Source organism: Boeremia exigua, assembly GCF_020726555.1.
Source record: "Boeremia exigua strain MPI-SDFR-AT-0100 chromosome Unknown C7974scaffold_1, whole genome shotgun sequence".
In the NCBI taxonomy this organism is placed as follows: Eukaryota; Fungi; Ascomycota; class Dothideomycetes; order Pleosporales; family Didymellaceae; genus Boeremia; species Boeremia exigua.
This window is the reverse complement of record NW_025763518.1, coordinates 169,292-181,491: the sequence shown is the minus strand read 5'-3', so window position 1 is coordinate 181,491 and position 12,200 is coordinate 169,292. Positions and strand designations below refer to the sequence as shown.

The 12,200-nt window shown below is 51.5% G+C and overlaps 3 protein-coding genes across 3 annotated transcripts; all 3 read left to right on the top strand.

The window, feature by feature from the left end:
- Window positions 1-5,517: 5,517 nt before the first annotated feature.
- On the top strand, window positions 5,518-6,402 carry C7974DRAFT_408 (uncharacterized protein). The gene has a single exon (XM_046143289.1). The coding sequence runs from the start codon at window positions 5,648-5,650 to the stop codon at window positions 6,353-6,355; it is 708 nt and encodes a 235-aa protein (XP_046002284.1). The 5' UTR covers window positions 5,518-5,647; the 3' UTR covers window positions 6,356-6,402.
- Window positions 6,403-6,799: 397 nt separating this feature from the next.
- Window positions 6,800-7,787, top strand: C7974DRAFT_407272 (uncharacterized protein; the record flags this gene model as incomplete). The annotated part of the gene is made up of 2 exons (XM_046143220.1): window positions 6,800-6,966; window positions 7,016-7,787. 2 exons carry the CDS (start codon window positions 6,800-6,802, stop codon window positions 7,785-7,787), a joined length of 939 nt encoding a protein of 312 aa, XP_046002283.1.
- A 467-nt stretch (window positions 7,788-8,254) lies between these two features.
- Window positions 8,255-9,389, top strand: C7974DRAFT_407271 (uncharacterized protein; the record flags this gene model as incomplete). Its single annotated transcript, XM_046143219.1, has 2 exons — window positions 8,255-8,463; window positions 8,624-9,389. 2 exons carry the CDS (start codon window positions 8,255-8,257, stop codon window positions 9,387-9,389), a joined length of 975 nt encoding a protein of 324 aa, XP_046002282.1.
- Window positions 9,390-12,200: the final 2,811 nt, after the last annotated feature.

Below are 12,200 nucleotides of genomic sequence, written 5' to 3'. Positions count from 1 at the left end.
AACAGCTTCGAGCAGCTTTGTATCAACTATACAAACGAAAAGCTGCAGCAGTTCTTCAACCACCACATGTTTGTACTGGAACAGGAAGAGTATGCACGCGAGCAGATCGAGTGGAAGTTTATCGACTTTGGTCGCGATCTCCAACCGACGATTGACCTCATCGAACTGCCCAACCCGATTGGTATCTTTTCCTGCCTGGACGAGGATAGCGTCATGCCAAAAGCTACCGATGTTAGCTTTACCGAGAAGCTGCACTCTCTATGGGACCGCAAAAGCAACAAATATAAGCGTTCAATGTTGACCCAAGGATTCATCCTTACCCACTATGCCGCCGAGGTTGAGTACTCAACAGAAGGCTGGCTGGAGAAGAACAAGGACCCTCTGAATGATAACGTCACACGACTTCTGGCCGCATCGTCTGATAAGCACATCGCGACTCTCTTTGCAGACTGCGCAGACACCGATGACGAAGTGGGCGGCACCCGCAGCCGCGTGAAGAAGGGCCTGTTCCGCACTGTTGCTCAGCGCCACAAAGAGCAACTCTCAACGCTCATGAATCAGCTACATTCGACACACCCGCATTTCGTTCGTTGCATCATACCAAATCACAAGAAACGACCAAAACAGTTCAGTGCTCCTCTCGTTCTTGATCAGCTACGATGCAATGGTGTGCTTGAAGGAATCAGAATTGCACGTACCGGATTTCCTAATCGCTTGACCTTTGTTGAGTTCAGGCAACGTTACGAGGTGCTATGCAAAGACATTCCCAAGGGCTACCTCGAGGGCCAAATTGTCGCGAAGATGATTCTCGAGAAGTTGGGCATGGACAAGACCCTCTACCGCGTTGGTATCACTAAGGTCTTCTTCCGCGCGGGAGTTCTCGCAGAGCTGGAAGACCAGCGTGACAACCTTATTCGCGAGATCATGATCCAGTTCCAGTCTGCAGCCCGCGGATTTACACAGCGTCGCATCGCCCACAAACGCCTCTATCGGGCTGAAGCAACCCGAATTGTGCAGAAAAACTTCCAGGTGTACCTTGATCTTCAGTCAAACCCATGGTGGCGACTTTTCGTCCGAATGAAGCCAATGCTCGGCGCTACTCGTCAAGCTGCTGAAGTGAAGAAACGAGACGAAATGATCCTCCAGCTTGAGGAGAAGATGCAGCTAGAAGCAGGCGAACGACAGCGAGTGGAGGATGACAAGCGAAGAGCCGAGATGGATATTCAGAAAATTCAGAAGACTCTCGAAAGCGAACGCGCCTTGGCCCTGGATAAGGAGGAGATTTTCAAGCGACTTCAGATACGAGAGGCAGAACTTGCTGAGAAGCTCCAGGGTGCTATCGAAGACCAAGATCAGCTTGAAGACCAGCTAGACGCCCTGATGGAGGTCAAGAAGAAGACGGAAGAGCAGGCTGAAACTTGGCGTAAGGAGCTTGAGCAGGCTGGTCAGATCATCGGCAACCTAGAAACCGAAAAGCAGGATCTCGAGGAGCAGATCGCAACCCTCGACCAGCAGTTACATGATATGGAAGCCGCTCAGTCACAGCGCAGCAAAGCTGAAGAGTCCATGAGCCAGGAGGTGAACATGCTGCAGAGCCACCTTAGTCTGAAGGAGCGAAAGGTCCAAGAGCTGGAATCTAAACTCCTCAAGACCGAGCAGGATCTCGACATCAAGCTAGCGGCTTCAGACAAGACAGTAGAGGCCGGCAGGAAGCAGATCAAGGAGCTGCTCGAGGAGAACCGACAAGTGCGCCAGCAATTATCCGATCTATCCTCGACTTCCACCAGCTATGAAGACTTGATCCGCCGCAAGGAAAGCGAGTTGGCGATTCTCAAGGCAGATCTGAAGAAGTACGAGTCTGACCGGCAGATCTTCGACGCGGAAAAGCAAACGCTCGCTTCGAAACATGACGGCCTTCAAAGCCGTTTGCGTGAGGCCAACGCGGAACTTGAAGCCATGCGCGTGCAAAAACAGCAATCGGACCGTGAAGCTGCGGATGCGAAACGTCTTCTTGAGGATCGGGAAACTGAGGATGCCCAGTCCAAGTTACTCCAAGAGCAGATTGAGCAGATCAAATCCGAGATGTTCGAGGTACAAAAGGAGCTGAGCCGCGAGAGACAATCCCGCGACGACGTAGAGCTACTTAGTGAACACAAGTACGATACGCTGAAGCGCGACTTTGACGCTCTGAATGACTCGAAGATTACAATCGAAAAGGAAATGTACGCCCAACAGGATGCTATGCGACGCGCGACCGAGACTCGCACTGCGCATGAGCAAGAACGAAGGGAGTACCAGGAGGAGCTGCGAAACCTACGTGAGCAGTATCTCAAACTACAGGAGGAAAAGATGGACGTTGAAGCTGAAGCCGAGCGGGTACAGTCTCGGTTGGCCTTGGAGAAACAAGCTGCACAGCAGGAGGAACTCCAATTCAAAGACCAACAACTCGATCAACTCGAGGCAGAGCGAGACGATCTTGCTGAGCAAGTGCACAGCCTGACTCAGATGCTCGCCGACGCAGAAGGCTTCAGAGAGCGGAACGATCAACAAAAGGAACGTCTTGAGCGCGAGCTGGTCACGATCAAGGGCCGGCTGACTGCTTCTGAGAACGACAACCGCGCTTTGCTAAACAAGGTCCAGCAGAAGAACCTCGACATCGCTCGCACTAACTCCCGCGCTGGTGAAACCCAACGTTCAAAGATCTTGCAACTGACGAAGGAGAAGTCTAAGGTTGATGAAGACAACAAGCGCTTGTACCGTCAGCTCGAGGACGCCCAAGTCACTATCGCATCGATGGAGAAGCAGAAGGAGAAGCTTGAGCTGACTCTCGAGGACTTGAACCACGAGATTAACCGCGAGGCAAAGAGCAACCGAAACGCAGAAAAGTCGTCTTCCACTGTCGGTCTTCAGCTCGCTGAAGTGAACCGAAAGCTTGAGACAGAGAGACAGTTGCGCACTCAAGCTCAAACAAACACGCGCACGATCCAAGCGACGCTAGACAACAACAATCAAGAGCTGGAAGAATGCCACAAGCAGCTCATGCTCCTCCGTAAAGTATTTGATCCCGAATCTGCAGATGTTGCCATTACCTACGACACAGCCAAGCCAGAGATCTCGAAGGCCGTCGATATTGCGGAGCGTCTTGAGGCCACTAACCAAGCATTGCGTGTGGCTACAGAGCGTTACAATCGCGCAGAAGCGCTATTGGACGATCTCCGAGAGAGGCATGAGGGCGAGCTCAACGAGTTAGATACCCGCCATTCCAACTCGAAACGCGCCTTGCTAGAGGAGATGAACAGCGGCCAGGTCAACGCAAACCGATCACCGACACACAGAAGGTTAGACAGCGAAAACCGCAAGCCCTTTTCGCCGAGCACACCAACTAACCAACGTCTCATCAGCCCCGCGATGAACGAATCCGCTCACTCCGACCGGACTGTCGATTTCAACAACCGCATGGACATGGCCGCTGAGCTGGAACTTGCCCAGAATCAGCTTCAGATGTCCGAAATGCGAAACGCGCATCTTCAAAGCCAACTTGAGCAGTCTCCCGTACGCAGCAACAGCTGGCAAGAGGAAAGCCCGTCGATGAAGCGTGTACAAAAGCTGGAGCGCGAGAACTTCCGTCTTCATGACATGCTCGACGATTCTGCGCGGAAGGTATCTTCGCTCGAGCACAGCTTGCGCTCAGGTCAACTATCGTACCAGGAAGTGCAGGCAAAGTCCCACGAGGAGCTTTTTGAGATACTGATGTCACAAGAACAGTCGCGCAAGACCATTGTACAAGCGCACAACAATGCTATCCATGAGCTGGCTGACGCAAAAACTGCATTTGACGACATCAAGCAGATGAAGTTGGCTTTGGAAGCTGAGCTGCGTGAAGTTTCGACTGAAATAGATGAACTAGCGTCCGAGCGCGAGCAAGAACAAGCAAACCACAATCAGCTCTTGCAAGAGTTCGCTGATCTTCAGATCCGACTGGATGACGAGACGTCCACCCTAGTGGACGTTCAATCCAGCTTGAGTTTGTACAAGAATCGCGCTGACGAGTACTTCAACAAGCTGGAGCAAGCTGAGATCGCTGTACTCAAGGCCTCTCGCGCTGAACAATTCGCCAGGACACAGGCACGCGAGGCTGAGGAGACTTGTGCCGCCTATATGGCTGAGCGTAAAGAGATGGACGGCATGGTAGAGGACTTCCAACGTCAAGTTCAACAGTACGAAGAGCGTGTCGAGGACCTCTCGACTGACCTGCAAGCGGCACTGCAAACCAAGAAGCGTCTCCAGAATGAGCTCGAGGATTACAGGAGCCAACACGCACATGACATCGAAGACGGCGAGACCTCTCTTGAGCAAACGCGCAAGAAGTACCAGACCGAGCTTTCAACACTGACGAATGAGCTCGAACAGGAACGCCACACAATCATTTACATTCGCGAAGAGAACGGACGCCTGCGCGAAGAAATCGAGGAGATGAGAAGCAAGTGGGACGACGAGGTTCTGAACTCTTCTACTTGGGCGAAGGAGAAGAATCGTCTGGAGATGACCCTCCACGTTGTCTCTAATTCCCGCGACGAGGCGGCCAATGCTCACAACGAGGCTCAATCTAAGATCGTGAACCTCTTGTCTCAGGTCCGCAATCTCCGCACTAACGTCGACGATCTTGCTGCAGAGCGAGATTCCGCGATTGAGGAGAAGAAGCGCCTCGAGAACCGCCTGCAGGAAGCAGCAGACCGACTGGATGACCTTTCGCGTTCCGAGTCGCCGGCACTGCGCAACGCTGCTGCCTTCGATCGCGAGCTGCTCGAGCTGAAGTCGGGTCTTGCCCAGCAGGAAGACATTGCAGCTGCCGCCGTTGGCAAGATGCGACGTGCTGAAGCTTTGGCACAGGAGCTCCAGAAGGATATCATCGCTGAACGCGAGGCTAATGTCCAATTGCACAAGGAGAAGGGTCTCATCGGAAAAAATCTGAAAGATCTCCAGCTTCGTCTTGTTGATCTTGAGACCAAGGGCTACAGTGGCTCTGCCGGTAAAGACGTCCGCTTTCTCCACGGGCGCATTCAAGAGGTATGCATCGAACATCCCCATTCTCTGACTTGACTAACTTTACTTCACAGCTCGAGAATGCATTGGAGGATGCTGAGTCAACACGTCTCTCCGACTCCCGCGTAGTCCGCAACGTTGATCGCACAGTCAAGGATCTCCAATCGCAAATCGAACGCCGCGAGAAACAAAATGCTTCAATTGCCGAGGATCTCAACAAGGCCCGCGACAAGATCTCAAACCTTCTCTCGACAATCGATGAACTGCAGTCCTCTGATTCCGGAAACCAACTCGTCGCTAAGCGCGCCGAGCGCGAGCTCCGTGAAGAACGCGAGAAGACCATGAAGCTCGAGCGCGAGCTGGAGAACTTCAAAAACTTACGTATTGAACGCAGGAGTCAATTGGGTGTACCAGGCATCGCAGCTAGTGATGCCGGCGACGCTCGATCAAGACGAGGGTCCTCCATCGGCCTCTTGATGGGCGAGATGGGCGAAGCTGCGCCCGGCGAGAAGAAGTACGGCAGCTTCAGATCTGGATTACGACGCGTCTCTGGCCAGAAGGGTTTTTTGTAGTTGATGGGATCTCTGGAGGGGAGGGGTCGTTGATGAGGTCCCAGATAAAAACAATTTCTAGTCCATATTTCCGTAGCGAAGATGTAGAGGAAATGGGCGGTCCTGTCACTACAATTACACACCAGCAGGGTGTACAGAAAAACATTTTGAATACGGTCGCTACCACGGAGCAACCCAGACCGACGCCGAGGTCGAGGGCGCTGGTCATCGCTGGGGCGGGAATGAGGAGGAAACATAGTTACGATACGGGCGTTGGCTTGCTCGACGATATCGAGGAGGTTGAATCCGTGCTTGAGAAGGAGTCAGTGCGCACGAGAGGCTCTGTGCGGCGTGGGAAAACATCAGTATCTGAGAGAGCATCAGTATTCGAGCAAAGATCCTTGCTCGGGAGAGCATCAGTCCTCAAGGAAGCATCGACGCCCACGAAAGAATCGACCCTCGAGCAAGGATCAGTCCTCGACCAAACCTTCCTCGCCGACGAACACATCGACGAAATTAGATACGAATACCCGTCCCCAACAGACGATGCAGACGCCGGCGCCGACGAAGAAGTAGACGACGATAACGAAACCCTCGTCGAAGTCGACGGCGAATTGTACAAGGAAAAACACGTCGATATCGAGGTCTCGGACTCGGAACCGGATAGCGATGTTGATGATGATCGGGTGTCGAATGCGGGGTGTGGGGTCAGACGGAAGAGGACTATAAGGGTTGTTATTCGGAGTAGGGCGTTTATCTGAGCTCAAGGGGATGGAAGGGGAGGGAGGAGGTTGGCTGGTTGTATGTTGTTATGGCTCGAGCGAGGGCTTGGGCTGTGATGATGGGATTGCTGGCTAACTGCGAGGGAGGGAGGTTGAGTACTCGCTTGGTCCATGGCGTTTTAGCGATATATCACTGTTTGCGGGCTTGTTCAATTCTATTGGTTTGATCACACCGACTGGCCCTGTTCTGCAGAAGGCAAAGACCTTGATGACATCTCACTCTTGTCCACTTACAGCCTCCCATGCATATAGACGCGATGCGTCGTGCCTGCCTACCTTTACTTCTCCGCCCGGTAAGAGCGCTAGCGGCTCCACTCCTCACCTTGGGTGCAAGACCTCACGCTCTCGCCATCACTCACTTTATCCTTCAATCCACTTCTCGCTCTTCTGCCGCAGCCACCGACCCGACAAAGTGATCTCGCTATGGAACCACACGCGGGCGAGGAGGCGGTTGCTTCTGCTGTGCAGTCGCCTTCGCCGGCTCATGTCGCGCCTGCTACGAATGCGGATCCTGATATTCAGCGTATCATGGATGTCTGCACGAAGCTGAAAGCGGAGGATAGGCCTAAGATGCTCAAGATCTGTGAGAGGTGAGTCGAAAAAACGCAACCCTTGCGATCATACGCTGACACTTTGTAGCTTCCTCATCGACGCCAACAGAGACCGGGGTGGTTACTACATCAGCAGCTATGTTCCGGATCCACAGCCGTTTCGATTCATGGATCTGCCGATTGAGCTCAGGGTAGAGATTGCACGATATGCGCTTGCTTCTGATGAGCCGCTGTCGTTTCAGTGGTCATACGGAGCTGAAAAGGAGCTCATCGGTTCCTTCCGAGGGTTGGAGGAACTCACTGCACTCACACGTGTATCGAAACAACTTCACACCGAGCTGGCTAACATTACATGGACTGTAAACACGCATTTTCGGTTTGACTCGATCGCATCTGACGAGGTTCAAGAAGACTACGATTACGATGATGTTGATGTTGATCAAAACAATATCATGGTCGACAAGGCGCTAGTCTACTTTTCGAAAGTAATTGTCAACGCATGCTTCTCAAAGACTTTGTTCATCATTGTCAAGTACTACCTCCGGCACCACCGCGAGTACAAACATTTCAGAGAGCACATGTCATCGCTAGCGAAGCAATTACCGATGGTCAAGTGGACGGTCATAAACGGCTTATGGAACCTAACGTCGGAATGCGTCAAGAGGACAGTTCTGATTGCAGATTTTATGAGCAGGGGTCGTCAAGCAGCGTCGGAATTGGCCAAATTAGATGCGGACGGTATTCCCCGGAATTGGAATCTTTTGCCACTCATCATTGGCGGACACCGTACCCAGATCAAACAGAAGTTGTTAGCAGCAGGCTTCGAGGAGGCGGCGGAGTGGATGGATCGGGGTGTGTAGTCTTGCGCATCCAAATTGTCCAAAGCCACCTTCAGATAACGAAGCTCTGGCGCATGTCGATTTTGAACCAGAGGGTGATGACAGAAAGAGCTTGTTCATGGTAGAGACAAACTCACTCATGATCTGAAGTGTTCTCATAATTGAAGGCCTTCCGTACTGCGTAACTGCAAAGCCAGCCAGCAAGCTTGCTGCTCACGCCGTCAACATAGAACGATATTTTCCACACTATTACGATATAACATGTACTTGTATTGTGCAATACTAACACAGAAAGTGATTGGTCAACTATCTTCACTCTTCCCCGGGCTGTGACCGTTTGCACTTGATATCGCATCGCTCTTTCACCGACCTTAGCCCCACTCTAGCGTCCTTGGCCTGTGCTAACAGAGCTGCATCTTCATCACCTAACCGCACCGGTCTCCACACATCCCACGCACACCACTCGATATCTATCATCGTTGCCCGCCATGGCTGCGCTACCGGACGACACAAAAGACGCCGATACGCGTGAGGAGGATGGAGGCGTTGCGCGCGTTGTGCCTGCGACCAAGCCTGTCACTTCGCAATACACACCCATAGCTCGCGGCCGAACTTTTCCTGGACTCGGCAGAATCTTAAGTCTATACGCACAAGCCTCCGACCCCGACCGGTTCGCGATGCTTGAGATGATCGAAAGGTCAGTCCGCTCAAGCCAGAGCTGGCAACAAACAAGACTTTGATGGCGAACGCACCAAGGAGCCTTCACAAGCCTCTTCTCAGACCGTTCGCCATGGAATACTTGCTTGTAGCCAAACCTGGCTCAAGTGCTGTCGAGAGACACTTGCTCACCTGCACAGCTTCGCCGCAAACTCTGCATTCCACGCTTCGGCTTCCAGCTTCATCAGACATAATCCGCACCACCCTTTTCGCTTCATGGATCTACCGACAGAGATCAGGGCTATTATAGCCGGTTACGCGTTCAAGTCTGACCAAATGCTCGTCTTCCGTTGGTTGGAACGTCGGTCAACTGGATGGGTCGGGGTTTTTGAAGGCACCGAAGAACTCACTGCACTCGCTCGTACATGTAAACAGGCTCATTCCGAGCTGTCGCATATGGTTTGGAAAATCAACACCTTCCGAATCAGTGGAGATATTCTGATCCCGCCTCCCCGCTCCACTTTCCACTATCCTCAACTGCAGGAGAGCTTACTTGAGGCTATCAAGTTCCTTGTTGACAGTTCCAACGGCCGGACCTTCAAATCGCTTTCACTCGTCGTGCCGATCGAAATGGTGGCGGGCTTTGGTTCATCTTGTGGTCTAGCTGAATCGAGCTTAACATACTGCTTCCACATCCAAAACCTGATGCCTGAAGCGCGAATTGAGTTTTACGCTCGATGGTGGGAATGTGATGACTACGAAGAGGGATTTGTGGTACGGGTAAGGATGACTCTTCAGGTGGGTTATTCCATGATCAAAGCACTGGCAAATGAGGACAGCAAAGGTATTCCTCGAGCTTGGACACTCCATCCATACATCTCCAGTCGAGACTGGATCGTGATGAAGCAGAACCTTATCGCTGCAGGTCGCGAGCAGATCATCAAGTGGGCAGAGGAGGGCCTGTGATTCGAATGGTTCGATCTCAAGAGTCGATCCTTCGAACAGGCAGCGAGAATGAGGGTTTGCGTTAAACGGCAACCAATTCATACAATACTGGGAGGGAGTCACGACCTCCAGGCAGATCCTGCACTCAAAGCACCTTTCATACGGCGCCTTGCACGAGATGGCCCAGGTAACAGGGCTGTGGCATAGCCCCAGTCATGCAACTGTAATTTCCCTTCAATAAAACTTCAAAATCGAACACTACGAGCTTTTCTGACTATGCATGCAACACACACTGCCTGACGCCCGATTCGCGCCCAGGACAAGTTTTGTGCTGGCCGACTATAAGTTCTCACACGGTATTTCTGTGGCATTCCACATGCTTATTCCCACCGTGCTATAGTCGTCATGAGCTTCGGTGCAGCGTTACATTTGAACATCAAGAGTTGCAAACATGGAGCGTTGTGCGTTTTGCAATGTGTCGCAGCATCAGTGTAATGTTTTGTGACTCCTGAACAGATGTGACGCTTAGACGATCGGCTTATATAGCAGAACGTACAGCGCAGTTGTTTTGAACGTCTGCAGTGTTAAAGCAGGGAGGTGTTGTTACAGGCATCAAAGTCCTTCTGGACGAATTTGCAGTAGTTTCGCTCGGTAATGCGGATAGGTGTGATCTATAGGTTGTATGTGATTGATACATCGTTCAGGCGTTTGGATGTATGACTTCCGGGAAGTGCTCGGAGTAGTGGTTTGCAGGAAATTCTTATGGGACATGCAGGAAAAATTATGCCGTTTACATTCAATAATGCTCGCAATGTTCAGGAAGCATTATCCTTGTGTGTATCGAATGCATATTCCTTCGCGATCTGCAGTGCCAGGTTGATGCCCTACAGCTCCGCTGCGTATACTGTCGACACTGTGTACGCTCCCATGTGTACGGATAGCGTCTGTTGTGTTAGCAGGCACACCGCTGCGGAGCCGATTTCGCCTTCGATGCCGCTGCCGTCCGTGTAGATGCTGAGGCTCTTGCTTGCTGCGCATTCTCGATCATGGCGTTCGCGGGCCTTGTCCGGGTCGCTGTCGGTGTAGGTATGGGGCCCTCGCTGCCACGAGGGTGTGATGAACGGAGGGGTGGGCTCTTGCTTGTCGAGATCGCGCACCTACTTACTCCTCAGTGCCTCGTAGGCTTTCTGCCAAGGGGTTTTGTGTGCTTCCTCGAAGCAATTTTGTAAGCTCTATGATACTCTGACTGCCTATGATATCTGTGGCGATGGTCGCGTCGTTTTGTTGTTTATCAGATACCAGGGTCGCAGAAACAGCGAAGACGAAAAAGAACGTTCTGATATGTTATACAACAGGAAACGGCTTCTTCTACGCTGTGGATGAGAAATACTGGTGGCCGCGTTTTATACTGGAAGACGCGAAGCTGCGTCTGTTCCTTGGCAATGCTGTGGAAGGGCCACTCGTGAAGCCGTTCTTGCTACAGGCTGTGTACTAAAGCAGTCGAGGCCCGACGAGGGCGCCAATCACAGGGCAAGGCATCAACTCTGCGTGCCTTGAACACTTGTCTTCTCTTTCTGTAAACTTCGCCCATAACTGGTCTCGATCTTATCTTTAGGCTCCAAAATCCATCGACGATGAGTGTGTGATGCTTTCCAACGAGCACCAATATCGAGTGGAAATTTGCCTCGTTTGTACTGTCATCAATGATGGTCCCATCCTCGTGCCTTTAAGCACACGATAAGACATAGAAGTGCGCTTCTACTTGATCAAGTTGAGCAGGTCGCATGGTGATGCGGAATGGTGACGTCTCATGTGATGATTTCTCGATACGCAAGAGGCAAAACTTGCCGGGCTTTGTATCCAGACGCCGGTGCTTGTAGTGTGGCATTTGAAGGTTGTAGCAGGAAGGAAACTAACATGTCAGAAGGCTGACAGGCTGTCGAGGTCAGGGTATGCGAGGTTGTAGCCCGGTACAGTTGCGTCACGTGGTTGTGCCAAACTGCACGCGCACCTGGCTGCGATTGTTGACACACATCCAGAGCTGCAACTCAAAGCAGGCGCAACAACCTGAGAAAGCGATCTACAACAGTAGCCATGTCTTCATCAGCGTCGCGCGTCTACTGAAGTGCAGCCCAGCAGTCACCGGGCTTATACGAAGCTCGGCATGTTCTCATCACTCTCCTGTCATAGATTCGGTCATCAATTCGACAGTGCTCTTTGGTCGAACAATAGAATGAGATAGCAAAAAGGCACTGATGTAGGAGCCACTCGTACTAATTCATTATTTTTCTAAGTAAGAATCCAGGGACTTTGCAGCTTTTAATGCTTCCTTGTTAACTTTACATTAAAACCTTATTGTAGCCTTTAAAGCATCTGCTAGAGCTTCTTTCGAGTATTTATCAATGGAAGACATCCACCCGACACCCTTCTTTGTATTATCATGCGCCAGGCGTGCTAGGCTTTTAGCAATTATGCGCCTTATTGGCGAGCTAGGCAGTGTACTATTATAGACGATCCTGACGCTCTCTGGCCTTATGTTCCACTTAGAGCTTTCTTTAGCTACTGCTGCTACTCTTGCAACGGCGTTCTTATACCTGACATTAATAATCTTCTCCCTAAAAACATAAGCATCTACCAGCATCACAAAGGTCTTTTCCGCCTCCTTGGCCACCTGTTCTCTTTTATTGTTGTCGTCCGCGTTGTATAGTGTAACATGCATTCGTCCAGCGTACAGCCGTTTAACATAGTCACTCACAGTGTTGGCGGTCTTATTGGCAAGGTCGATAATGTTAGGAGAGTCTCTTATAATGGTCTATTCTGGTTTCATCATGC

Coding starts and splice junctions, on each gene's coding strand:
- C7974DRAFT_408 (XM_046143289.1), top strand. CDS start 5,648: ATGAGGTCCCAGATAAAAACAATTTCTAGTCCATATTTCCGTAGCGAA.